We start from the raw sequence: 27580 nt of genomic DNA on the forward strand, positions 1-27580 counted from the left end.
CGTGGCCGCCAGGTGAGCTCCTTCACCCGGACACCGCCTTCCGTCGCGCCCGCCGGCCCTGTCCGGGGCGGGTCTGAGGGGAGCTCCTTACCTGAGGACGGCGTCCAGGTGAGCCCCTTCCCCGGGGCCGGCCCTGAGGTGAGCACACCCCCAGCGTCCCGCTGTCCCGGGCCGGCCCTGTGCCCCCGCCCGCTGTCCTTCTCCGGGGTCGGCCTGGAAGGGAGCCCCTTAACCGAGGAGGACCCTCCGCCCCGGTCCGGCCGCGGGCCCCCGAGCGGACAGCAGGCGCTGGGGAGAGCCTCCTGGGCTGGCCGCTTGTCCGGCCTCTCCCGTCGCTCCTGTCCGCTGTCCGGGGATTCCTGTTACTTGGTTTCTTTCTGCTCCGCGGGATGCCCCGTGTGGCCGCGCGTAAGCGCCCTTTGCGTGAGTACTAGCGGGGTTTTGCGTTGGGCACTGGGCTTACTACCTCCCGGCACGGAGACCTCTGCAGGGCCCCGAGCGCAGAACGTGGGTAGCCTCCGGGAGGGTGTCTGGGGCGTCTTTGTAACCAATTCTGCGAACACTTTTTACGTACTTTGTGTTCGGTACGGTGGCTTCCTGACACACTGATCGAGAAGTAAGTTGTTGAACGCGCTCGTCTTGGACGTTTTGACAAAATGGGAAAACTGACAGCACTCGAGTGTTCCTCTTCTCTGTAGTAGAGTGAAGGATGCCCTACTGAATGTTAGCGCCCTGCATGCGGTGCTTGCTCGTTCCTTACAGGATTACCTACTGAGGGTAAGTTCTGAAGGTCGGTCTGTAGGATTTCAGGCCCCATAGATTGAAGAAATGAAAGGGATCCAGCCCTTGGCATATTCTTTTGGTTTCATAGTATGTTAGAATCATGGGACTCCGATTTTTTTGTGTGTGTGTTGTCCTATTTTGTTTTTATATATAATACTTTTATTTCAGTATTTTGAAAATTTTTCACTTTTGAGGAACTGACTTCTTTTATGTAATGAAAATGACTTAATGTGATACGTTTCCCCTTTTGAAAATGACTTAGGAAACTCAAAGCTATGTTTACTTCAGGTTTGTAGAATTACAGCTGGTTGGTATGCTTGCTTTTCTTTGTTCACGATTTTATTGTGCTCTATTTTTACAGTTTCAATTATGTAACAGTATTTTGTAGAGTCTTTTTGGAAGCAGTGCATGTCCTTAAGCTCATATGTAAATGAATAATGTAGCGGGAAGTTACTGTTGCAGCTAAAACAACAGTATTTCTTTTGGGACTGGTTTTATACTGTATTTCTTTTTTACTTGGTAAAATATTACTGTTTCCAAATACTGCTTATTTTTCTCTCTCAACTAATTTTTTTTATAACACTGAGTATTTATTTGAGAGAGAGCACTTGCAGAAGAGAGAGAGCAGGAGCAGCAGGGTGGGGGTGAAAAGGGAGAAGCAGGCTCCCCGCAGAACAGGGAGCCAGATGCCAGGCTCCATCCCAGGACTCTGGGATCATGACTGACTGAGCCACCCAGGCGTCCCTTTCTTTCAACTATTTAATGGAGCATTTCTTTTCTTTTCTTTTTTTAATATTTTATTTATTTATTTGACAGACAGAGATCACAAGTAGGCAGAGAAGCAGGCAGAGAGAGAGAAGGAAGCAGGCTCCCTGCGGAGCAGAGAGCCCGATGCGGGGCTCGATCCCAGGACCCCGGGATCATGACCTGTGCCAAAGGCAGAGGCTTTAACCCACTGAGCCACCCAGGCACCCCTAATGGAGCTTTTCTTAATACATATTATATTTCAGATGATTTGTGCAGAAACTTTCAGTCTAAAACCACGTGTGACTCTCCTTTCACAAATATTTTGAACGCTTTGGGTTTTGCCCAGTTGTATTTCTGCACAGTCACCTCACAGCAAGAATACTCCTACATATGTCTGTGTAATATTTCTGTCCACTTTTGTCTGAATTTCCCCCACAAAATTCACGGGCTAAAGCATTTAAAATTTTTTTGATTTAAATTCCATTTAATCAACATTTATTGTATTATTCGTTTCAGAGGTAGAATTTAGTGATTCATCAGTTTGATTCAACACCCAGTGCTCATTACTTCAAGTGCCCTCCTTAATGCCCATCGCTCAGTTACTCCATTCCTCCCATCCTCCTCCCCTTCAGCAACTCTGTTTGTTTTCTCTAGTTAAGAGTCTTTTATGGTTTGCTTCCCTCTCTGTTTTTGTCTTTATTTCCCTTCCCTTCCCTTCCCTTGTGTTCATCTGTTTTCTTTCTTAAATTCCACATATGAGTGAAATCATATGGTATTTATCTTTCTCTGTCTTATTTCACTTAGCATAATACCCTCTATTTCCATCCATGTCTTTGCAGATGGCAAGCTCTCATTCTTTTTGATGGCTGAGTAATATTCCATTTTAATTTATATACCACGTTTTCTTTATCCATTCATCTGTCTATGGATATCTGGGCTCTTTCCGTAGTTTGGCTATTACGGACTTTGCTGCTATAAACATTGGGGTGCATGTGCCCCTTTGAATCACTATGTTTGTATCCTTTGGATAAATACCTGGTAGCACAATTGCTGGGTAGCTCTATTTTTAACTTTTTGAGGAATGTCCATACTCTCCTCTAGAAGTTTGCATTCCCACCAACAGTAAAGGGGTTCTCCTTGCTGTGCATCCTCGCCAACATCTCTTGTTTCCTGAGTTGTTAATTTTAGCCATTCTGACCAGTGCAAAGTGTTATCTTATTGTGGTTTTAATTTGTATTTCTGTGATCATGGGCTACAGCATTTTAGTATACGTGCTGCTGAAGCGAGCACGGCTACAGCATCTTATATATAGATTTATACCCAACCGTTTTGTTGAGGTATTTTAATTCACTAATTTTTTTTTTTAAAGGAATATATGTTCCGTGCGTAATAGTGTACGTGATGCTCATTTTTGGTGCCTATTGAGTTTGACCTTAATATATATTTTTCATTTTAAATTGTAGATAAAGTGTAGCAATGGCTGCTGTTTACTCTGGCATTTCTTTTAAGCTTAAAAGCAAGACAACTTCTTGGGAAGATAAACTAAAACTAGCTCACTTTGCTTGGATCTCCCACCAGTGCGTTCTCCCAAATAAAGAGCAAGTAAGTGTAACGCGAAACTTATATTTTTACAACCGAAAAGAATGATCACTTATACGAATTGTATATCGACATTTCGTTAAAATTTAAAAAGATTCAAGAAAAGGTTGGGGAAGGAAACATGGTTGCAGGTTAAAAGTAACATCAGTGAAAAAAATGCATGAATTAAATATTTCACTGACAGAATTTTCTATTACAGAGTCTCAGCATTTCTTTTCTATTTGGAAACATTTCTTATATTTTGAATCAAGTGTATGCATCAGTGAACAAGTTGGGAATTGAGTTACAGAAATTAGAATCTGAGTCTGGGGAGCTTCACTTGTTGATAAATCCAAGCTGCTGCTCCATAAGCAAGTGCTTGTTGGTGCTTTGTTAAACGTCTTTGAATTTGGTAAATTGACAGGAGGGGAAGTAGAGAAACTTCAGTATTTGTAGTAAGGCGTTCTAGAAATAGATTAGGAACCAAGAAAGGCTTTTCTCTTTGTTAACATTTTTCAAGCTTATTTGGCAAAAAAAACAAAAACAAAACCCCCCAAAAACTTACTGTAAAACACTAGAAACCCCAGAGTGTTGAGCTTATGATACTGTATTAACACACCCCCGTATGCTGGTATTCAAGAAGACCATGCAAAGTGTGTCCCAGGTGGATGACATCTTTTAAGATGATGATGTGGCGCAGTATGTAGAGCAGAGCACTCGTACGTGCAGTGGTCTCTAAACCTGGCTGCACCTGAGAATCGTCTTGGCAGCTTGATAGTCACTAGGCAAGGGCTAGCCAGGGTGAGATGGAAGGGGAAGTGGTGGTGGCAGTTTGATAAGGTCTCACCCAGTCTCATGCTCAGAACTTTTTTCCCCTTTTAGCACCTGACACTTTCATACTGTTATTGACAGTGCTGGTGGCATGAGCTGAGGCCTCACCGCCTTTTCTTGTGTTTATGAATAAGGGAATGTATCATAATAATAGAAACTATGTATGACCGACCCTCCTTTTCATAAAGCACTTGTGCATTATTTCGCAGAAGACTGTCTCTGTCTTCTGAGGAAGTAAATGTACCTAGAGGGTACATGTAACATGGGAAACCAGGACACAAGCTCTGTCTTTTGGCTCTGCATTTTTGCTTTTGTGCGTTACTCATTTTGTGGCCGTTCTGAGCAATTGTTGTGCTTCTAACTTTCGAAAATGAGTATAACTTCAGAAAAGTTAGAAGAAACAGAGTTTCATTTGAAATATTTAAATGGCCCTACATGAAGATAAAATTATTTTTTCTTTCTTTTTATTGATTTTTTAATAATAAACATTTTAAGATACTGGGATGTTTATATAATGTTACCAAAGGTAAGTTTTAAAGGACAGCTTTTCCCATGGCAATTAGATTTGGCCACGCATGGAATGTCCTTTTAGATGTCCAGTATCTTTCTTGGTAAAGAAATTCATTTATTTTTAGAGTATTATTTCTTCCAAATTCAGGTACTACTTGATTGGGCAAGACAGTCATTGATTGCATTTTATAAGAAAAAGCTTGAACTGAAGGAAGACATTGTTGAAAGGCTTTGGGTCTATATAGATAACATCCTACACAGCAAAAAACTGCAGGATCTCCTCAAGAATGGGAAGACAATTAACCTTCAGATTTCCCTAGTCAAGGTAATTATCTGTTTCGCCTGTTATCCTGTATGTGTGACGTGCATCTCTGTTGATTTTCTGTTATCTATTGAAGATGCAGGAAGTATCAAGGTAGAAGAAGAGAAAGAAATAATACTGGAATTATAATGATGACTGATATTTATCGAATGCGTATGGTATGCTTTATGCCATGTGAAGTATTTTCTATTGTTTAATGTTCAAGGAAAGCTTAACACTACTTCATAGAGTGGTTGTTGATTACCTTTTAATTGGAAAATATTGCCAGCAAATAATACTACTTTGTGCTCCCTACCTCTCCCTGCCCCACTTTTTCATTGGCCTGAAGGAAGATCAAAGGCCAAAATCTGAGTAGGAATTTCCTCAACGGTTTTTGAGTTAAAGCAATTTTGAAGTCTCAGATTAGATTTATGAACTTCATTGTCAAAACTGAGTGTTTTGAAATACTGGGAGAGTAGTTGGTGACAGTAGAAAGTACTAATAATGAGTGCTTAGTGTGTGCCAGGCACAAAGGGGTTCAGTAACTTGTTAAAAGTCACACAGCTAGTAAGTGGCAGAGCTGGCATTTGAACATAGATCTGCCTGATTGCAAAGCCTGTGCTCTTAACCCTCATTTTGCCTTGCCCACAGGAATGTGTAGGCCGAAAGAAAATTAGTAAAGGCTGATAATAAGAAAATTAAATAGTTGAGCTGCCTGATGGTTCACAGACATTAGTGATTTTTAAAATCGTGTTCTAAATTGTATGTTACTTTTTAAAATAATAGACTGGCCACCAAAGTGGGTTATTCTGATTTGTCCTTTGGGAATATGGAAAGAAAATCTTACGTTTCTAAATGTCATATTTTAATTTTAGATACATTTTATACTTCCATGAGATATTTGTACTGTAGTGTATACATATGATTTATAAATAAATTATTCTTATTGGGTAAAAACATGAAAAAAATTTGGTAGATGAGTTTGTATAATCGGAAATACTGATGGTCACTGTAGTAGTACATTGGCATTTAAGTATTTGACATTTTCATTTCAGTTTTTCCAGAGCCAGCAGTTACTTGAATGGAGATAAGTGCACCTGTGTCTTTGGGTTACTGACAATTTAGCCCTCGGGATACATTTGGTTCTCAGATACTCTAAAGCGGAGAGCAAGCCACTTAGCCTATGAGTGAATTTTGGAATCTGCCTAGGCCTCATAATTTCTGACGCTTTTGAATTTCAGAATTTTAGAAGCAGAAGACTGTAGGTTTGCTGTATAGTATGTAGTGACAGCCAACACTGGCTTTCCTCTGTCAAGAGTACCCTTTGCTTTGGTTTTTTAAAATAGAAAAACAGTGTAATCAACTATAAAAATGTATTTTGGGCCACAGGATCATAACCCAGGCCTACTGTCCATCCTTCCGTAGCATCTAAGCTGAATGGCAGGTTTAGGATCTAAGCAAAAGTAATCTTTGGAGTCTAAGTCTTATAAAAACCGGGAGCTCTTTAAATAGGGACAGCAGAATTACAAAGGTACTAATCCCTTTTCAGAATTCATGTTGGTAGGAGATGGATGTATGAAGGACTTAAAACAGGTACTCTGCTTTCACTCGGTGCATTAAGCAAATGTCAAGTTCATTTAGATGTGATAACCTGGGGATTTCTTTCTCATCAAGATAAGTGCGAAGAGTGAGTTCATTGATTCTCTTGTATTTTTCTTGTATATGTGTGGAGTCAGTAATGAGTTTTTTTTTCTTAACGCTCAGATCATAAATGAGAGAATAACTGAATTCTCTCTTTCGGAATCCCGAAGAAGTATGTGTGCTGTGCTGAGCTGCTGCCAGGGCATCCTCTCAACGCCTGCCCTTGCTGTCATCTACACGGCTAGACAGGAGCTGATCGTGGCGTTGCTGAGCCAGCTGTGCTGGCTGGCCTGTAGGCAGCCGGAAGGAGCCGTGGTGGCCCAGTTATTCGAGGTCATTCACCTGGCGCTTGGCCACTACCTCTTGATCCAGCAACAGCAAGTCAACCCAAGACGTGCCTTTGGGGAGGTGACTGGGCACTTGCTCCAGCCCTGCCTGGTCCTGAGGCACTTACTCTCGGGTGGCACGTGGACACAGCCTGGCCAGGGCCAGGTGCGGCAGGCGCTGAGCCGGGATGTAAGGAGTCAGATTGAGGCCATGCTTCGAGGTGGAGCTTTTCAGCCCGAGTTGCTCTCATCCTACAAAGAGGAGCTCTTAGACCAGCAGCAAGGTGACACGAAGATAGGCGCCATGAAGAATCTTCTAGCTCCTATGGACACTGTGATTGCCAGGCTGGTAGATCCTGGCTACTGTGAACCGTCCCTTCATGCTGCTGTTATAGCCAACTCAGTGGCCTTGCTGTATAAGCTCTTTTTCGATTCTTACTTCAGGGAGGGGAACCAGCTTCTCTGCTTCCAGGTACTCCCCAGGCTGTTTGGCTGCTTGAGGATTTCACGCCTGCAGGAGGAGCAGCTAAAAGGCCTGGCTGCATCAGATTGGACCACAGAACTCCTGGTTCTAGAACAGCTGCTCAGCTCAGTGGCCAACAACAATATCTACAACATTGCTGCTGATAGGATCCGGCACGGAGAGGCTCAGTTCCACTTCTACCGCCGTGTGGCTGAGCTGCTGATAAACCACTCCCAAGCATCTGTGCCGGCCTGGTTCCGCTGCCTCAAGGCTTTGATGTCTCTGAATCATTTGATTTTGGAGCCAGACCTGGATGACCTGTTGGCATCAGCTTGGATCGATGCAGAAGTGACAGACTTTCGAACCAAAAAAGCACAGGAGGCACTTCTTCACACTGTCTTCCAGACGTATGTCAAACTCCGACAAGTGCCGCGGTTGTTTGAAGAGATTTTGGGAGTGATCTGTCGTCCGGCTGCTGAGGCACTGAGGCAGCCTGTGCTGACCTCAGGCCCCTCCAGGGTGCTCTGCGAGTGCCTCCTGGACTTGCCTCCAAGTCAGATCTTGGACACTTGGTCCCTCATGTTGGAGAAGTTCCAGTCTTCGGTCTTACCTTATTTGCGGGGTGATGCCGACATGGCCTTGAAGTCGCTGTCCCTGAGCTCTCTGCTGCACTGCGTCATGTTCAATATGCGGAGTCTGGACAGCAGCACCCCTCTGCCCATCATCAGACGGATGCAGTGCACAATGGAGAGGATGCTCCGAGAGCTTGTGCGGCCCCTGTTGGACCTTCTTCTGGACCCCCAAGGCCCAGAGCTTGAGCTCTGGCTACAGAAGGTCAGTGACTCTGCGCTCCTGCTCTCTTACACTTGGGCCCAGGTTGATGCCATGCTCAGTATAAACTGTAGCCAGTATCACTCTGTGTCCGGGGCTCTTAAAGATGTTGCTGTAGAGATCTCACACCTGCCCTTGTTGCTGCCCGGTGTTGAAACGTGCCATTGGAAGAAGATAGAAAAGTTTACAGCTCAGTTTGACTCTCTTGGCAGGTACTGCTTAGCACAGCTCTACCTGCAGAAAATGAAGAGGACTTTAATGCAAACCGGTTTCCAGTCTGAAGAAGCCCTCCGCAGTTTGAAGTGTGATGCTGCCTACATTCTTGGTTCTGGCAGAGAAAGCTTGAATCGAGGGACAACAGCTTCCTGGGATGGCCAGGTTGGGACAGTGAGTGCACTCACATACCCTGTAGCTCACTGGCACTTGGTTGTGTCGAATCTCACAATTTTGATATCCTATCTTAGTCCAGATGATGTGAGATCTCTGGCCAGTGTGCTGCTAAGAACTTTACCAGTGAGCAAAGCCCACGAAGGCTCAGCAGAGGAAGAGCCAAGCCTCACGCTTGAAAAAATATCCAGCGCTGTCCTCCATAGCCCTCTCTTTCCAGAAATGCAGTCCCTTCATTCTGCTTTCTTAATGTGCCTAACTGAAGGATGCACTAGCGTCTTGTGTTCTGGTGCCCAGAGTGACCCAAGTCTTCTCAGTGAACAACTGCCCTGGCTTTTTGAAAAGGACCACCTGGTGGTGGCTCTTTGGGAAAACAAACTTGCAAAAGTTGGACCTGAAGGTGTAGAACCAAAAGGAGAAATTGCCCAAAACTTACTGTCCTTGGTGAAGAGTGACGTCCCCATTCAGCTGGAGGGAGAACAATTAGAGAGCATCCTGGGACTTTTGGAAGTTATTTCTACTCTGCAACTGGATAGCCTCTTGACTCCCTATCACGTGCATTATTTTCTTCTGTTGCTGTCCTTGGCCATCTCCAAGCTGGGGAGCTCTTGCTCCTCTTCAGTGACCCTCAAATTTTTGATGACTTGCTACCGGCTTCTCGGTTACCTGCAGAGAGGGAAAAGTGCTCGCTCAGTGCTCAAGATTATGTATGTTAGTGATATATTTGAGATCACATTGACCTCGTTGTTCAAAGCCGGTGGTAGATTTCTTGTTAATGTGGATGACCCCTCTTGGTTGGAATTCCTCCAAGTGGTAGGGGCATTCTTAGAACAGCTAATGCAGATGCTCACCCAGATGAAGCTCAGCTTGGTGCTCAATTTCAGGAAAATCGTTGGGTTCCTCTGCGAACTGTACACTGAAGCAATTGCAGGCAAACAGGTGGAAAATCAGAATCCTTGGGGCCAGCACCTCCTTCTGGTGTCTTTAACCAAGTTGTGCCAAGTCCTGGGGCCTTTTGTCAGAGAGCGGAAGCAGCAGCGTGAGGCCCCAGAAGCGCTGTGCGAGCTGCTGCAGAAGGCCATTCTCCACACGGGAGCCGTGCTGCAGCAGTGCTGGGCACAGGGGGCCCGGGGCCAGCGCCTTCCCTCTGTCTTCATCGCGTCGGTCAGCACGCTCTTGGAGGCGGATGTGGGCCAGCACTCCAGGCACAGGACAGAAATTTCCACAATGACAGACAAGATGTCGCTGTCCCATACTGCCTTCTACCAGAGTGTTTACTCTCAGCTGCTCTCAGAGTTGCCAGCTCTTGCAGGAGATAGACAGTGTTTCCAGGCGGCCATGCGATTTTTAACTCTGTTCTTTTTGGCCCCAGAACTACATCCCAAGAAAGATTCTGTTTTTACTTCCATGTTTCATTCTGTGAGAAAAGTTCTTGCAGGTAAGGTATTTTCTCTTGAGCTAATTCTGTGCTGTAGAGCTTTTGGTAAAAGCTACTAAGCCACCAGCAAGGTGAGTGCCCCCCATCCCTCACACCCTTTTGGAACAGGTGTTCATTTTAGAAGGTACAGGCCGGTGAACCAGGAGAACCCCCCCCACCCCAATCCCCCAGTCTGCTCTGAGGAACTCATTTCTAGTATCTGCATTCTCTGTATGGGTAAGCAGTGACCCTCACAGTCCTGCTTTGTACACAGATAGTAATCTTCTAGGTGTGTTGTTTGTCACTGTGGTTTTTCATTTATTTTGGAGATTGTTCTAGGTTATAGTTTTGAAATGTATTGCTCTTATCCTTTTTAGCTTTTATCTGTCTTTGCTCTGGACGGTCAACATTGTAATTTCATCCTTCTTAGTAGACTTTTTTGTATTTGATCTTCACTGCCATCTTCGATGACTTAAAGACCTAAAATTGGTGAACTTGAAAAATGCAGCTGACTTTATTTACAGGGAATGTCCTAAAATTCCTTGAAGGCCAGACTCCCACTCCTAGGTCTTAGGGTGGTGCCTGGCCATCATCAGGCTATGGGTGCTAATAGGGCAGAAACTCAGCTGTCATCTTGGTCTTTTAGTCTGATGTCATCCTTCTGGGCCAGCCAATCAGGACTGTAAACCTAGCCCATGTCTTTGTGCAGAAGTGTTCAGTATCTGCTGTCCCTTAGCTCAAAGGCCAGTGGGCCAGATTTGTCTCTGTTTCAAGATAGCACTGTTTCAAGTTGGTGTAGGTTTGTTTTCTTTTTGTTTTGGTTGTTCCTGAGGGGTTGAGCTTAGTTAGGACCGTCCTTAGAGGTGAGGCTGGGGAGTCCCTAGTTCTCAGAACAAATGACAGGCGGGAGGGAGACGCAGATGGGGCTGCAGGCGTGCTCGGATACAAGAGTGGAAAATAGGGCCTTGTAGAAAGCAAAGCTGCCCGGGCTGCCGGGGCCAGCGCCAGAGCTGGAGTGTTAAGGCCAGAATAACACTCCTGTTGTCTCCCTCTCAATAGGCTTTCTATCTCTGCCTTGATTGTGGATTGACTGAAAAGGCTTTGGTGTCACATGTTCTATCTTATTCTGTCAGCCACTCTTAGGGAATGGTGTTCACCTTAGTGGAGGCTAGAATTTAGTCTTTTAGTAGTAACACTTTCACAGTGTCCTAAGTGAGTGATCTAAGAAATGGCAGCTGGTGGTCTGAAGCTCTGACTCTCTTCCCCTTTGTTAGAATACTGTGTCTTTCTTTTTCCCTCCAGTCCTCGTGACTTGAGGTGGCCTCTAGGTCCTAACTCTGTGTCCGTGGACTTCGGATGCCTCTGGCCCTAGGGACAGAGCCTCAGTTGTGGCGGTGAGGGGTGCTGCCTGGCTGCCCCTCAGACCACAGGCTCAGGTGTTGCTATTGGGTCCAGGCCTCATACCCTTGAGCTGCTGGACTTTGTCTAGAAAAGACCAGAGTGAGAGTTCTGGAAGAAATTCCTACTGGGGAGGGCCCAAAGCTTTGAGTGGGGAGAGGGAGAGTTAAGGTGGCTATGAATAACCAGAGTGTGGCCCTCTGGTGTCCTCAGGGGTGTTTCAGGTAGGTTGTAGTACATGAAAGTAAGCATTTGTAAGGAATGCTTTCTGATGGTAGAATAGAATAGACAACTTCAATTCGATCACCAAAAAAATGATTATTTTTACAAATGTTTCATATATATGTGGAACCACGTCCTACTCTAGAGTTGAGTGCAGTGTTGATTTTGATCTGTCTAATCAGGTAAACAGACATTCACACAAATCAGAAATTGCAGAACAGTGAAATGCTGTTGAGTACACCAGAACTAGGGGACTGTGGGGTGAGAGTTTGTGTAGGCAAAGCAGTAGTTGGCGGTGGCCTTCAAGGGATAGGTAGGGTAGGGGGAGACAGTGGGGAGCGCTAATGTTGAGCCTCCAAGCGGCGGACAGTGCGGTGTTCCTTCCTTTATTTGCCAACCATGGGAGATAGTGCTGTTACGCCCATTTCACTGATGAGAGCTCATGCATCCAGGATCTTAAAGCTTATAGGACACTTCCGGGCTGAGGTCTTTCTCTCTCAAATCCTGTTGTGCCTTCTACCCCCCAGTGCTGACGTAGTGAGCAAAGACTGGGACATGGGGAGGTAGCAATGTGGAACAGTTTGTGGGCTGAAATGTGCTGGGAAGGTAAGCTGGTAGCAGACGGTAGAATGGCCCAGGAGGGGCCATTAGCAGGCTTTCCCGCATCGAGTGGGAAACATCTGGATGACTGCGGCAGATAGGCCCCACAAATTTGGAGCTCTTTTAATGTCTTCAACACTCCCGTCTCTCTCAAAGTACCACGCCACGCCTGTGTCCCTACTGGTTTTATCAAAGAATGTGGGCGAACCTCATTTTATTGTGCTTTTCTTTATTGAGCTTCACAGATGCTCCGTTTTTTAGTTTGAAGGCTTGGGGCAAACTTGCTCAAGCAAGTCTGTTGCACCATTTCTCCAGCAACATTTTGGTAAATCTTGCGATATTTCAAACTTTTTCATTATTACATTTTTTGTTACGATGATTTGTGATCAGTGATTAAGACTCACAGCTAGATGGTGGTTAGCATTTTTTAGCAAGAAAGTATTTTTAAATGAAGGTATGTGCATTGTTTTTTTGGATGTGATGCTATCATACACTCGATAGACCACAGTATAGTGTAAATAAAACTTATCTGCTGTGGGTAACCCAAAAATTCATTTGATTCATTTTGTTGCAACATTTGCTTCATTGCGGTGGTCTGGAACTGACCCTGTCCTGTTGGCAAGGTACATCTGTACAAGGAAAGTAGAAGAAAGTATAGAGAAAGTAGCAATCATCTGTGTCCCATAGTCCAGCATTCAGCACTGTCGACCATTGTCGTCATCCTCTTAGGCTTGTCCCTTCCCTGTGCTGTGTGTGTGCACTCTGCACAGGTCAGCTGTGTGCAAGAGAACACTATGGCTCTGTGGCATGGGCCCCGCCTTCTTTGCCTCTCAGATCATGACTTTTAAGGGCTGGGGCCCCATTTATCATGTGGTTATTCTAGTATATTTGACCTGCGCCGTTTTTATCTTTTCTTAGCAGTTTTGGTTTCTTTTCCACACAGATCCTGCAGTTCCAGTTGAGGTAATTCAGGATATTGAACCTGATTTGGGAGCCTTACTCACCCAGATGTTAGAAGTTGGGACCACAGAGGACTTTAGGATGATGATGCGGTGTATTCTCCAAGGATTGGACATCAGTAACATGTGGAAAGCCGCTCTGCAGGTGTGTACTCCTCCCTGGTACGGCAGGCACATAAATGATAGCTCAAAGGGGAAAACTTATTTGAGATGTGATGTCACTCCTAAAATTAAACACACAAGATCAAACCCCAAGGGGGGGTTTATGAAGGTAGTCCTGGCATGTGAAGAGGCCTGGGGCTTTAGTGTAAGGGGCCCTTATTCTTTAAAGAATTTTTTCACATCTAAACTATGAGTGCTTATTATATGAAGTACTAAGTATTGCATACTTAAAATTATCAATATATAAAAAGAGCTGAACTCTGCTTATCCTATGTGTAAGATACCTCTTATCATACTTTTTAAAAATTTTACTTGACTTGGTCACGTCGCCCTGATCCTGTTTGAGAATCAGTCTTATTAGCAAGCTGCCCTGCGGTCCTTTTCACTTTAGTATGTTTGGTAGTTGGTAATAAAGCCCTGTATTTGCATCTGGTATTGCATATTTTGGAGAGCCTCTCTATGGAGCTTACATGCTGGAGTTTGGTCTGCTAAGCAGCCCTGTGCGCTGGACTGGTCAGATGTCCCTGCTTGCACAGGAGGAAGAATGTTACAGAGCTAAGTATCTCAGAGCCAGCGATGCAGGCCATGGTCTTCTGGTTCTGAGCTTTCTCTGCCCCACGAGTGGCTTCTTGACTTGAGGGTATAACCAGCGTTCAAGCTTGGGTTTTGATTTGGATGGGAGGAGATCTAGAGAGGGTAATTGAGGCCACAGAGGGGCAGCGGGGAGAACTCCCATCTCCTGTATGTGAGCAAGAAGCCAGGGCTGGACCAGAGCTACTGTTCTGCACCAGCCCCCTACTCATTGCCCATGGTACTTGCCCTTCTCTCTGGAAGTTTTCATTGTGTGCATTTGCAGCATGGTTGGGACCCAGCTTTGAGAAGGCCTCGCTGTAGATTTCTATTTAAACCAGTCAGTCAGAAGGTATGGAGGAGGCGAGGCTGGATCCTGAGCATTCAGAGCTGGAGAGGATTTGGATGGGGGATGTTGCTATGGAGATGAGGAGGGCATTCATGAACAGCAGGGCAGAGGTTGTGTGGGTGTGAGAGGTAGACAGCAAGGAAGGCACCAGTATGCAGGCCCTATGTGGGTACACAGGTCCTACAGGTAGGCAGGAAAGTGAGCCCCCACCTCAGGAGAGAGGGCAGAGCTGCCTGGGGATGCGGGAGGGAGTGTAGGTAGGGGAATGGCTCGTCAGGGAAGGAGAGATGGGAAAGAAGCTGAGAGCAGGGGGCTGAGGCCAGAATTGCGTGGGTTGTGGGGCTGCAGTGTTAGGGGCGGAAGTGCTGGCATTGGGCTGAAATTGATGGTGTCAGGTGCCAGCATAGGGCTAGATGTTTAATGACACAGGTTCTCAATAAAGTGAGTTCCCTTCCCACATAGTTTCTTTCTCATGCTTTAAAACCCTCACCTGCAATCATAGCACCTAATCTAGTTGTTTTACTTTGTCCATGTTTTCCCCTGGCTTCTCCTGTTACCCACAAGCATATGGTGTTCTTTTGTAGGTAAGTTATAGCTTGCTGCCTCTTTCCACACTGCCTTGACAAGATGGGATCTCTAATTAGGTTGCTGTGTCGGTTTGTGGCCGTCTTTTATTTCACTATCCTGGCACATTTGCATGCTTGGTTTAGTGAGATGCTACTAAAAAGGCCTCCCTTTGGCCACAGTTCTGCTCATCTTACGCATTTATTTCGTGGCTGCCTGGTGATCGAAGGGACCTCTCCCTCAGTCTTGAGCCCAAACCAGGGCTTGTCTGTGACCTGACACCACGGTTCTAATGGGTTCTGCTCCTCTTTTCAGCACCAGTGATTGGGTTTCTTCCCAAGATGGACTTCTTAAGAGAGAGCTGGCTATTTCTGCTAAGTTTTTGTCCCTTTTCTCTTAGGCCATTCTGTCAGCCGTTACACTGACCAAGTTGCTTCTGAAATGCACACTCAGTGGAGAGAAAGCGAGTCTGTTCTGGTGTGCGTGCCCCCAGATAATCACGGCTCTCACTGTGAGTACCCCTGGGCTGTGCCCTTCCTCTCAGTTCATCTTATCACCCCGTCCCTCTACAGACAAAAGGCCGCATTTTGGCTTCTGCCATCTCTGGTTTTATGCAGAGTGGGTTTCTGGGCACTGCGGCCTGAAGACGGCAGCTGGCAAGATGCTGTCCTGTCAGTGTGTGTACAGTGTGTGTGCTTCTGTATCTGCAGACGCTGGTGTCAGCTCCAGATGTGACGGGGAGGTGGTGCGAAGGGGTGTCGAGCCCCGGGAAGCATTAGGCAGGCTGTAACAGAGGCGTGCAGTGATGAGATGGGCTCCCTTGGAAGCCCGTTGAAAGTAGATGAGATGAGAAGGAATTCTGGGGCTTTTTTTTGGTCCCCACAAAATGCTGGGGTTAGTTTAGTGCCTTTGTTCATTTGTAGGGGGGTTGTGCACATTCAAAATCTATGACACAGTGAGAAAAGAATGGCTTTATAGAGTGGAACAATAATGTTGCAGATAGATTATTGTTATAATCCTACCCAAGTGTTAGATTTTGGGACTTGGTGAATATGCATGGCAGCCATATGACTTTCTGTTTCCCTCGTACAAAAACCTCGTTTTGATGGGGACTGTCTCAAGTGTTTCTGCCATCCGGAGAGTCTCCAGTCAGTATTCTTGCACTTGGGTTCAAAAGATCAGTATCTATTTTACGATCATTATCAGCCGTAATTCTCTTGTGCTACCTGAGAGAATTGCCCTGGATTAGCATCTTCTCAGGGCAGAAGGATCTGAAGAGTAGACATAATGTTCCCTCCTATTCTGTTTTGTTGCTTTGTTGTTTTCCTGGGAATCCTGCATTAGTGGATGGATCTCATCCTTCCCTGCTGTGTGTAGCAGGTGTCAGGAGGAAGAGTGCAGGGAATGGGGGAGGGAGGGAGCAGGACTCACGTGATGCGCAGTGTTGGTGGCATGCACAGTAGGGCTGTGTTAATAGAGACACTAAGAAGAAACCACACAGATTAAATCTAAAAGCAGATCTAATAGCATGAAGGCAGCACAGTTGGAGTCCCCAGGCCGCGGGAGTGGTGTGCGAGGCCCCAGCAGGCCACACCAGAGCTGCTGTTTACAGCTGCGGCCTGCGGATGCGGGTCACAGGTGAGCTCTCCCAGGCTGGGTGGGTAGAACTTTGAGCTAGCCCTCATCTTGAGCTTGTTCTCTTTATTCTCTAGAATAGTAACTGAACATCTTAATTAGAGCTGATTTTTTTTAAGGTTTTGTTTGTTTATTTGACAGATAGCGAGCACAAGTAGGGGGAGCAGCAGGCAGAGGGAGAAGCAGGCTCCCTGCTGAGCAAGGAGCCCAGTGCAGGACTCTGTCCCAGGATCCTGGGATCATGACCTGAGCCTAAGGCACAGCTTAACGACTGAGCCACCCCAGCGCCTGTAGAGCTGATTTTTAAGAAATGTAACAAATGAACTTCAATGTTAGATATTTACAACTAATGATCTTTGGGGGAAAATATCGTTACGAATGTCTGATGTCTGATGAAGTTTTCCTGTTCTGAGAAGTTGGATGGGTCAACTCTTGTAAGAAGTTATTTCTCTTTGTGGTTGATGAGTCCAACAAAAAGCATGGACCAGAATGGCCAAGTCCACAGTAGGTTGTCTTCAGAGATGGAACGCTGGCCTTCTTGTCTCTTCTAAGTGTCTTCTGACCACATCCAGACCTTTTGGACATTCTTACCTCTGTCACTTCAGTTCTTGCCTCTGTCTACTTCAGTTTTTATGTTCTTTCTTCAGAGAATCGCCTTCATTTTCTTTCCTCTATTCCTTCTTTTCCTGTAGCTGCTAAACCGAGAGGCTTGTCAGGAGCAGCCTGTGCCCCTGGCGGTGGTGGGGCCTATTTTGGACGTCCTGGCGGCACTGCTGCGACAGGGGGAGGAGACCATCCGCAACCCGCACCACATCAGCCTGGCCTTCAGCATCCTGCTGACGGTCCCTTTGGACCACCTGAAGCCCTCTGAATATGGGGGCATCTTCCTGCGGGTGCACAATGTGCTCTTCTCCATCCTTCAGTGTCATCCGAAGGTGAGAGGGAGGAGCAGGGTAGTTTCAGCCTGCAGGACAGGGGCAGCAGAGCTTTACTATTAGAGGATAAGAAAAACAGTGATTTTCTAAGCAGACGTTTTAGTTCCAGTAATTTCCAGGGTCACAGTGGTTTCTCAACCACAAAAATGTTTGATCTTCACATCAGCGTGTTTGAGTGAGTTTCATCTTTGTTGGATCTGACACTTAGACAGTGTTTGTATACTAGCTATTTAAGGATGCTCATTGCAAATTGTTCTGTTTTTGCAGACCACACATTCAAATCTCACTGACTTGCTTAGGTGTCTTCGTGGGTTTATAACTCAGATGCGTGTAGGGAGTGAGGCTTCCTGAGTTCCAGTTTTATAGTGTGCTGCCTTTGAAATTAAACTGAGTGGGAATAATAGTCCTACAGAAGAGATTCTAGTTCAGCCACCATCTGTTGAACGTTTGCTACGTGTCTCGTTTTAGCCCTACAGTAAGTCTGTAAAGTAGATGGTCGTCCATCTTATTGATAAAGAAACTGCGGCTCAGAGCTGTTGTGTGATTTCACCATTGTCACACAGCTGGGTCTGAATCCTCGCTTCAGGACTGTTGAGTCTTTGGTCTGGGTTCTTTCCATGGCACCACGGCTGTGCATGTGACGCATAGCAAGTCATAAATAAGGTACATACACATACACACGGGCACATTCAAATATTTTTAAGTGTTTGAATGTTCTCAGGTTAAAAACCTGACCGCCACGCCATTTTTTAAAAATTTATTGTCTGGTAAGCTAAGCACTCATGACATTGGGCCTTACTCCAGGGCCTTTGGCTCTGCCTAATCTCGTGAGCATCTTTGTTTTCAGTCTCTGCTGATTGTTAAATTTTTATGTGACCATACCATATAAATGCAATACATATCAATTATAAGCTGAAATTGCCTATCTTGCAGAAAGATGCAGGATTCCATGTAGTTGATGAAAAGTAATGTTAGAAAACTGTGGAATCTCCTGCAGAACCATTGACCAATGACCATTTAGCAGAATTAGACCATTTGATGAAGGAGAAAATCGACAGGAATAATCACATCGTATTGCAATGAAGAATGATGTGACTGCTAACCACACTGCCACTCATTGCCTATGGGTTAGAGCGGGGGGGATGGGGGCCCTATGTAGTGCACGATCACGCTGTTGGTCCTGTGCATAGTGAGTTGATAGAAGCACCAGGCTACAATCTGCTTGGGTAAATCTAAAGGGGATGATAGCATGAGGTCAGCTCAGCCAGTGTACCCAGCAGAATGATCAGCTGGTGCCATATTAAGCCAGGGTGTGAACTCAAGTAGTCTGGCTCTGGATTTGTGTGCCTTTAATCAATACGATAGCAGAGGCTTATGAGGGGTCCTTGGGAAGTTTGATGAAACTCCGGAACACTTTTGCAAAAATGAGTTTTTTCAGAGCATGCTGTGGATGTCGGTAATTTGATGTAAAGAAAGGGATGTTACGCTATCAAGAATTCTGTTGGATAAATTATACCAAATGAAAAAATCTCAATCTTGATTTAGTCTTTATTCATTCTGAGAATTCTGAGAAAAGAGCAGGACTGGCCAGTAGATCTTTAAAGCACTTTTGGATATGTTTTATGTCTGCTGTCCAGCACAGTAATCACAGGCCACTCATGTCTTATAATGTGGTCCAGGAGCTGTATGACTAGGAACTGAATTTTAATTGATTTAAGTTTAAGTAGCCTCATGTAGCTCATGGCTGCTTTGTTGGGTAGTGTGGTGTTTTGATCACGATCTAAAAGAAGCATATTTTAAAATTTTCATGTCATTCTTTAAAGTCCTAGCCAGAACTTTTCATCACTAAAAAATGAGAAGTTTGGCTTCTTCTTTTAAATGGGTTTGTCTTATGTAACCTCTTTCTAATGCCTGTTACACTTAAATATGTTGTTACTGTTGCTTCTGTTATTTATTTCTACCCATTTCTAGAATGCACTAAGAATTTAGAGTAACAGATTAAGCAAATTCTAAGCTGAGATCACTCCATTAGATTCCTAAAGTTAGAAGCTCTTTCCCAAACCATTAAAACAAATATTAAAGAGTCCAGTAAGATGAGTGAGCTATTTCCCTAGAAAGTTCAGGCAAAAAGAAGTTGCCACACTGTTTTGAACATCCTGCTAGATATGGTTAGGAAGGAAATAAACACGCATTCCTTTGAAGTAGAGACAAACTGTAAGAAGACTCTTGATCATGGGAAACAAACTGAGAGTTGCTGGAGGGCAGGGGGTAAAGGGGTGGGATAACTGGGGGATGGACATTAAGGAGCACATGTGATGTAATGAGCACTGGACTGGGTATTATATAAGACTGATGAATCACAGGCGTGTACCTCTGAAACAAATAATACATTATATGTTAATTAAGTTTAAATAGAAAATGTTTAAAAAAATAAAGTAGAACTTGAAATAAACAATTATATGTTTTTATATTCTTTTGTCTATTATTATTACAGGTAATGCTGAAAGCTATTCCTTCTTTCTTGAACTGTTTTAATAGATTGGTGTATTCGGTCATGCACGAAGGGAGGCAGAAAGACAAAGGTAATTCAAAGTAACAATATCAGATCCGTGATTTCAAATGTGTGTGTCTTGTGATGTCTCCAGCCTCATATGTTATAGAAAATAAACCACCCAGTTGAGTCTAAGTAAGAAATGTTCAGATCATTAAATGAATACCTAAAATAATTTTCTAAAAATTTTAAGCTGTTTTTCCTTTTTTTTTTTTTGCTATGTCCAAAACAATGACTGCACTTATGATCTCCTAATTGAAATAGTTCTTTTCCTGGGGGGGACAAAAGTACCTAGATTTAGGAAACGTTTATTCTCATGTAGAGGGGATATAAAGTGACTACAATTCCATTCTTGCTCTAAAGGAATTCCTAGTTTGATGGGGAAGTTAAATAAGAACGGGCAGTTAACAGAGCTATTTCATTTTATAAAAGAGGTGAGGTCTGGCAAGTCATCATTTCAGCCTTATCTTGGCAAGGTTGTGTTTGTTTACCAATGAAGTGAACCACCATATGGTGATAGCATAAATTATGTGTACAGCTTGTTTTCAGCCTTGAAGGTTGTTGATCCTTGCTGAATTTCTAATTTGGGGAGAGTCTAATTATTTAAAAATTTGCATATAGATTGAGGTGGTCTATATTGCTCTACTTCAAATTTGCATAGTGTGGTACCTGACGGAATGCTCTGGGACCAACAAGGAGGGCTTTATGACTCAACATGGAGGGCGTCTGGGAAGACCATGTGGCAGCAGTTCTGGACTAACTAGAAACATATGAGTGGTACTCAGTCCCTGCCCTCCCCCACCCCGGGGGAACCACTTTGATGGGTTCAGACTTGTGATTTACGCTACTGAAACCAAGTAACTATTGAGAAAAGAGAAAAGGTATAGTTAACACTGGACTGTAATTCCTAAATTATTGTGCCTGGTTTTGAGATCAGTCAGTGGCACATTGAGGTCTTTCGCTTTCTCCCAGGCCTGCTGCAGAGTGATGTAATGTTGGTGTCAGTGTACAGTTGTGACTATGTTTAGGAACAGGGTAGGAACACGGGTTCCATCTCCCAAGCTAGCCTTGGTCAGTTGGGGTGGCTGGCTGTAGCGTTGTGTTGAGGCCATCGCTGTGTCTGAGCTCAGCAAGAAGAATCCCTGTTTTACTAGCAATGTCTGCCTGGACAGGAGATGGGAAATGGCAGTGTAGGGAAGGTCCCGATCCAGTCCTTGCTGAGCAGTAGGGGAGCAGAGCCCTTGTCACACACTGCCACAGGTGTGTCCTTTGTCGTGTGTTCTGAGGGAGTGTCGAGGCATGTTTCACGAGCGTGACTCTGCTGTGTCCATGTTGGTGCAGCTCAGTTATCTCCGGTCTGCCAAGACTCGCTTCTCTGATGCGTTCAGAGCTTAACTGAGCAGAGTTTTAACTATTTACTCTTTTCTTGTTGGTATCCAGTGCACTCTTCATAAGCACCCATGAACTGTCGTAACTGCCAGGCAGTCCCTGAACTGCATGTGTGTGCTGGGCACTCTGACAAGAGGGAAGAAATGGGAGATGGTAGACATTCCAGCGCTTTGCTAAAGTACTTGCCTGTTGAAATGCCCAGTGAATGTTAGAGATTTTCATCATTTCATAAAATTTTATTCTATCTGGAAAAATGCATATATGTAACATGTTTGTATATTCAAGGTTTTAAGAAAAGACATTTGTACATTTTAAAACTGAAGTTTATTGAATCATAAAGTATGTATAACAAACCACATCTGTTTATACAGTTTGAATGAGTTTTGATAGGTAAACTCATGCAGGAAGCCGTCTCTGCAATCAAAAAACAGAACATTCACATCATTCCCCAAAAGAGTCCTCTTGTAGCCTCTTCCCATTCTGGCCCCAGCCCCAGCCAACCACTGATCTGCTTTTTGTCACTGTAGATTTGTTTGCAGTTTCTGGAATTTTACAAAAATGGGCGTATTTCTATGCTGAATGAAAGCTGGGGAGGGTGCGCTGGCCTGTACTGGGGTTTCCCACCGGCTCTGCTGTGACGTCCTAGGGGAGTGGGGGTGTGACCAGGGCCTCGGGGCCATTCTAGGCCATTGGAATCCTTTAGAGGAGTTTTTTAAGAAGGCCTTGAGTGGTCCGAGCACTTTAAGGTGGACAGAACTAGGAAGTAGGAAGTAAATCTGGGAAAACAGGAAGATTATCTAGTATTGGTAGCTGAGTCTTACATCTCTCTGTCTGCATGATCTCTGAAACAGAAGGAGGGAAAGGCATAATTAGGTCTTCTTATCTTTAAAGTTATATGTCGCCAAAAACCATGTTTTTTAAAGATAGTTTTCCAATTTAAACCTTTCTTACAGACCTCCACCTTTAAAAAAAAATTACAGTAGCAATCAGATTTCATCTTAAAATTTTCAATTCTTCTAGACTCCTAAAAAAACACACGTACTTGAGTATTTTAAGTGTTTTCTCTTTTGTAATATAGATAAATATTTGGACCTAGTATCTCTCCCTCATTCTGTCTATGAAATAAGCCGATTAAGGAGCCTGGAAAAAAGGGAAGACTTGAATAATTTTCAGCTATATTAAATGCATAAAGTTAGAAGGGTTAAACTGATGGGTTTTGGACTAATCAGTTTGGCAAACCTTTGCTCCCATAGGAAGCACAGATGATCTGTCAGTGGTCCTCGAGTGTGCCCGCCTGGTGGAAAGGATGTACAGCCACATAGCAGCTCGGGCTGAAGAGTTCACGGTGTTTTCCCCCTTTATGGTGGCCCAGTACGTCACAGAGGTGCAGAAGGTAAACTGAGCTCCCTCCCTTTCACCAAGTGCTTTCATTTGTAGTCCTTTGTAGCAGGGCTTCTCAGCCATAGTGGCAAGCGATGTCTTGGTCCTGATGGTCCCAAGCCTGCATCGTCGCAGGCTGTCCTGCCCATCTGCAGGGTTCCGCAGCAGCCCTGCAGGGTTACCGGAACCACTGAGTGAGGCAACATTCAAAGGGCTGGCGGTGCCTGGTACCTAGAAGGCGCTCTGTGACCGCTAGCTCTCCTCATTCCTGCTGCAGCACAAGCGGGGCCTGTTTTGGTCAGTTTCTTGAGTAATGAGCAAGCTGAAATGCTTCCCAGGTTCAAGAACAGGAGTTCTGCTAGGGCCAGGCTTAATGGTGATGAGGAAGAAGGGTCTTGGGACCCCCAACAGCAGGAGTTCCTGGGTTTATCCTCTCGCAGTGCATCATGTGTGTGAGTCAACTGCTCTCAGATACTCAAAGGAGATGACGTGGTAGAGATACCAGCAGATTCCTTCAGTTCCATTAAGCAAAAGCACCTTTGTCCTATTTAATCTGACTTTTTTTTTTTAAGATTATATTTATTTATTTGACAAAGATCACAAGTAGGCAGAGAGGCAGGCAGAGAAAGAGAGGGGGAAGCAGGCTCCCTGCCAAGCAGGGAGCCCAATGTGGGCCTTGATCCCAGGACCCTGAGATTATGACCTGAGCCGAAGGCAGAGGCTTTAACCCGCTGAGCCACCCAGGTGCCCCTAATCTGACTTTTTGACTTAATATTCTGGATAGTTAATTCATCGTTCAGCACTGGTCTCACTTTGGAATGTTAGCACGTTATTTCCAAAATTCCACAAGACCCTGTGTGACCTGTGAAGACTTCCTATCTTCCTTGGTTTAAATTGAATGTCAGAGGCTTAAAGTACAGTGTGTTTCTGTGTGTATCTACTTTTGCAGGCGTAGATATATACATCTGCCTTGTTTATATTGCTCTCCATAGAATAGCCCCCTTTGTAAATCTTGTAAGAATAATGTTAGAACCCTGGTAAACTTGTTACACTAAGAGATTTCTCAAGGGAGATTGGGCTGAATGAGCTTTCTCAGAAAATCCGGTGTTGTATCCGTTTTCATTCTGACCCTGTTTCAGGATGAATCTATAACTGTTAAATAATTTTCAAACACGCTGGCCCCACTCATCTCAGCCAGTGGGGATGCCTGTCATGTGGGTGGGCACTTGGCTGTGTTTGAGATGGGGCTGGGGTAGGGAGGTGGAGGGGTGCTGTAAGATGCAGCCCATCCCATGGGTGTGCATGGGGTCCCCACCAGGCACGGTGTGCGGAGGAGTGGGGGCAACATGTGAGGACCTCTCCAGGTCAGCCTTTGAATGAATGTTGGGCTTTGTGTTTGGTTTCCTTGGAATTTCTTAGCATTTTTATAGAATCTTGATATTTCACAGGCACTCAAGTCATTGATATGTAAGCCTTTGCTAAAAGAAACGCTGGCATTATTTTGTGTTTCAGTGAAAAATAAAATGAGAGATAGTAATATCATTTAACTAAGGGCCAAGAAGGGAGGGGATAATTTGAACCCTTAAATCACTAATTATTATTCTGAGATTTATTTTATGAAAAGTCTCTGGTTTCCTGGCTTCATTATTCATGTCTAATTTATGCTTCTCAGTTATTTTTTTTTAAATTTTTAATCTTGAAAGCCAAAGGCCTTGGGAATTATCTAAGGCTGTAGCATCCCAGAATTTGTTGGCAAGAGTCTGTGTTTTATCTTTCATTTGTTTTTTAACTCAGTAATGAAGAAAATATTCCATATGTATTAGAGGCTTCTACTGAGAATCTTTCCAGACCAGGAAGACATTTATAAGTTTAATTAAATGCTAGATAGCAAGCACAGCTAAATGAATCTCCTTTGCATTCCCCTGGTAGTCCTGTGGAATGGGTGTCGGGGAAGATCGGGCGGTGACCTGGTGAGACCGTGTCAGGAAGGACACACAGTGACTCCTACAGACCTTGGACCCTCCGTGCAGTAATGTGTCATAGTGGGGATGCGCCAGGGGAAATGATGGTCACCGGTCTCTTTTATCCATAGATCAGACTTAACATCTGTCTGTGTTGACAGCCTAGAGTAGTTTGTACTGCGTATCCTGCGTAAGGTCCCTTTATGAGACCCAGAGATATTTTCATTCAGAGGTCAGTGATCTTAGTGTCATAGAAACTGAGTATTTTCCACTTGTTTTATAAATAAGCGGGCTGAAACAAAAAGAGGTGCAGTGGTTGTGTAGACCAGACGCGCTGGCCTTCCAGTGACCCAGCAGGGCTGTGTGCTCGGCGCTGTCCTTTGACTAGGAGCCCCCGGGTGAGGGGATGGTGGAGCGCGTGGGCCCCGGCCTCTGACTGGCGGGCTCAGCTCTCGGTTCTGCCGCTGGGACGGTTTGTTCACCTCTGCTTTTGGAGGTGGAATTACCTGTTCAGTGAGTGCTGATGAGAGGAATAGATGAGTGGTCCGCTTACAGGGTCCTCGCCCGGCTGGTAAGAGTCAGGACTTCTTTTGTTTTATTTTTCCTTCCTTCTAATGCTTTCCACTGAAATCACGGACAGTTCCACTTTCTCGAGTGTACTTATCATCTATAAACAGTAAAACTTAAGATGATTGTCAGAAGTGTTTTGAGCTGTCACGTGAAAATGACGGTAACTTTGAAAAACAGCACCATCGTAGCGACGGAAACAAACTGTCCTCCCAGCGGTTGCTTTGGCGACTCAGGCTTCCTGAGTGAATACCATATATCCTCCCCAGAAGCTACGTGCTTGCGGAGGGGCTCTCACGCTTTTAGGCCATTAAGATGTTAATAAAGAATCTGCCAAGTCCCAGGCCTGCCTGTCCGGACCGTCCACTTGCTCTTTGGTTTCAGTTCCTGGAGTGTCCGCAGGTTCAGTGCGAGGTTCAGCTGCAGCCTCAGTGGTCGTGGCAGATGCGAGCAGAGCCTGCTCTGCCGGCCTTTTCATCCAGACAGTGTGAACCTCTGATCTGAAAGTGTGTGCGCGGCAGCCAGTGCAGCCACGTTGGAGCCAGGCTGCCCACTCCCGCTGTGCCCCAGATTTTCGTTAACCCAGAAGTTCAGGGAAGAAAGGCATCTCGAGGCTCAAGAAGCGATTCAGCCATTCGGGGGCAGTTAGAAATTCAGGTCCCATTGAGCTGTTGTTGATAGGAATAAAAGATGTATTAAGTGTCATCATAAGTCACATATGATTTGTTTGGCTATGATGTGACCTAATTACTAATATAGCCTGTCAGTGATCAGTTTGCGGAGTGTTGGAGCCTGCCCGGCCACCTGCCTTGCTGGGGGTGGGGGGTGTCAGTCACATAGCGAACATTGCTGCCATTGTCCCACGTTAGTGCAACTTCCCGGGCGACTGGTCATGGTGAAGAACTTGGCACAATGTGCAAGTGGCTCTCATATGATTTGTGAGTTTAAAGATTCCGGTTTTTAAATGCCCCAGGTAGGCATCATTCACCGAATAGCAAAGCTACCCCTGTGATTTTGTGAGGTTTTATTCCAGGCTTTTGTCACTCAAGTTGGCTTTTATTTCCCTAAAATACAAATTTTGAAGATAGGAATATTTATTTCTGTGCAAGGTGATAGTTTAAAAGGGATGTCTTTTCTCAAGTTGAGGGGCGAACTTCCAACTCCTCGTCAGGTCTTCCGAGGGCCTGGTCTGTGTTTGCTCTCACAGACGGCGTGTCCTCCTTTCACAGGTCACCTTGTATCCGGCGGTGAAGGGCCTTCTGCAGGAGGGCATTTACCTCATCCTGGATCTCTGCATCGAGCCAGACGTCCAGTTCCTGCGGGTCTCCCTGCAGCCGGGGGTGAGAGACATCTTTAAGGAGCTGCACAATGATTATGTGAAATATCACAAGGCAAAACACGAAGGAGAGAGAAGATACACGGCCTGAGGCTGTCTTCCGGAAGTGCTGCTGGCGTTACTGCGGAGTGGCTCTGGCCCTCCGGTCTGAAAGAGCTGGGGAAGGGGGACCGGAGGTGTTCTAATTTGTGACGTTGGGATATGCAGAATACAGTCTGGGTTTTATGTCGTATATACTGTCTTTGATAGCTATGTTTTTCACAATGAATATTTTTTAACATATTTTTTCAAGCGGTGTGTATTACAAATAGAATCCCAATAATTGACCCTAGAATAAGGTGAATTAAATAAAAAGATTGCCGAATGTCTCTCGTGGCCGTTCCAAATGGAATTCTTGTCTCTCTCATCCAGTGGTTTGGTATCTCTTCTCCCCACGGGAAACTACCTCGGTACGTGGCTATATAATTAAATCCCATTTAAATATCTTTGCCTTTTATATTCTCCAAGTAAAATGGGCAGTGTTCTTGAAATATCACTTGCTGTACCTTCCCTGAGTATATCTTCTGATGGGGGCTGGGGACCTTTAGAGCTTTGAGACTCCGTGTTAGCTGAGGTGCCTGCTCCGGGGTGGGGGTGCGCAGCCTGTGCAACGTGGGTCCGCCTCGTCAGTGCTCCGTTCTCCTGCCTGCTCTGCTCTTCCTGCTTCAGCTCTCTGAAGTTTATTTTGGAATTTTTTTTTTTTCTTTTCAGTCTGAGAAATACTTTTTTTTTTTTAAATTAACCAATATATTTTATTGTACTAACCTCAGAAAATAAAAATAAAAGGGAAACAATTTAACAAAATACCCCTCCAATCAGCTACATGGATAGTGTCTGTCATCGTGAGTCCCTTGTTTCCATCTCTTTGCTGTGCATCTATCTGTCTAGATATACATGTAAGTAAATATATAGTTGCCAAATCGGATCTTAAATGCATATTTGTTTTGTTTCAGTTACCTAGCTTTTTCCTATGTAATACTGCAGTAACATCTTTGTCAAGTAAAGATATTTGACATACTTTTTACAGCTGTGTAGTAGTCCATTGCGTAGATACAGCTGTTTAATTTAATACATCTTCCATGGTTAGACATTGGGATCTTTCCAAACTTCCTTTTACACATGGTGCTTGCAGCTGACTCTTTCCTTCT

At 44.8% G+C, this 27580-nt stretch overlaps 1 protein-coding gene across 4 annotated transcripts; it reads left to right on the forward strand.

The window, feature by feature from the left end:
- The first annotated feature begins 35 nt into the window (after window positions 1–35).
- Window positions 36–26761, forward strand: URB2 (URB2 ribosome biogenesis homolog). Of its 4 annotated transcripts, XR_013967960.1 has the most exons (11): window positions 460–777; window positions 2994–3132; window positions 4598–4774; window positions 6515–9836; window positions 12979–13139; window positions 14640–14659; window positions 15040–15150; window positions 16967–17209; window positions 19704–19791; window positions 22403–22542; window positions 26287–26761. XR_013967960.1 is itself a non-coding variant. In XM_080823609.1 (10 exons), exons 2-10 carry the CDS (start codon window positions 3007–3009, stop codon window positions 26482–26484), a joined length of 4566 nt encoding a protein of 1521 aa, XP_080679735.1. In that variant the 5' UTR covers window positions 36–138; window positions 2994–3006; the 3' UTR covers window positions 26485–26761. The 4 variants fall into 4 exon arrangements, 2 of the variants coding, with proteins under 2 accessions (XP_080679735.1, XP_080679734.1); XM_080823609.1 differs by lacking the exons at window positions 460–777; window positions 14640–14659 and adding an exon at window positions 36–138; XR_013967961.1 differs by lacking the exon at window positions 14640–14659 and having other exon boundaries at window positions 19748–19791.
- The last annotated feature ends 819 nt before the right edge of the window (window positions 26762–27580 follow it).

The sequence above is a fragment of the Martes martes genome (genome assembly GCF_963455335.1).
Source record: "Martes martes genome assembly, chromosome: 14".
NCBI classification, from domain to species: Eukaryota; Metazoa; Chordata; class Mammalia; order Carnivora; family Mustelidae; genus Martes; species Martes martes.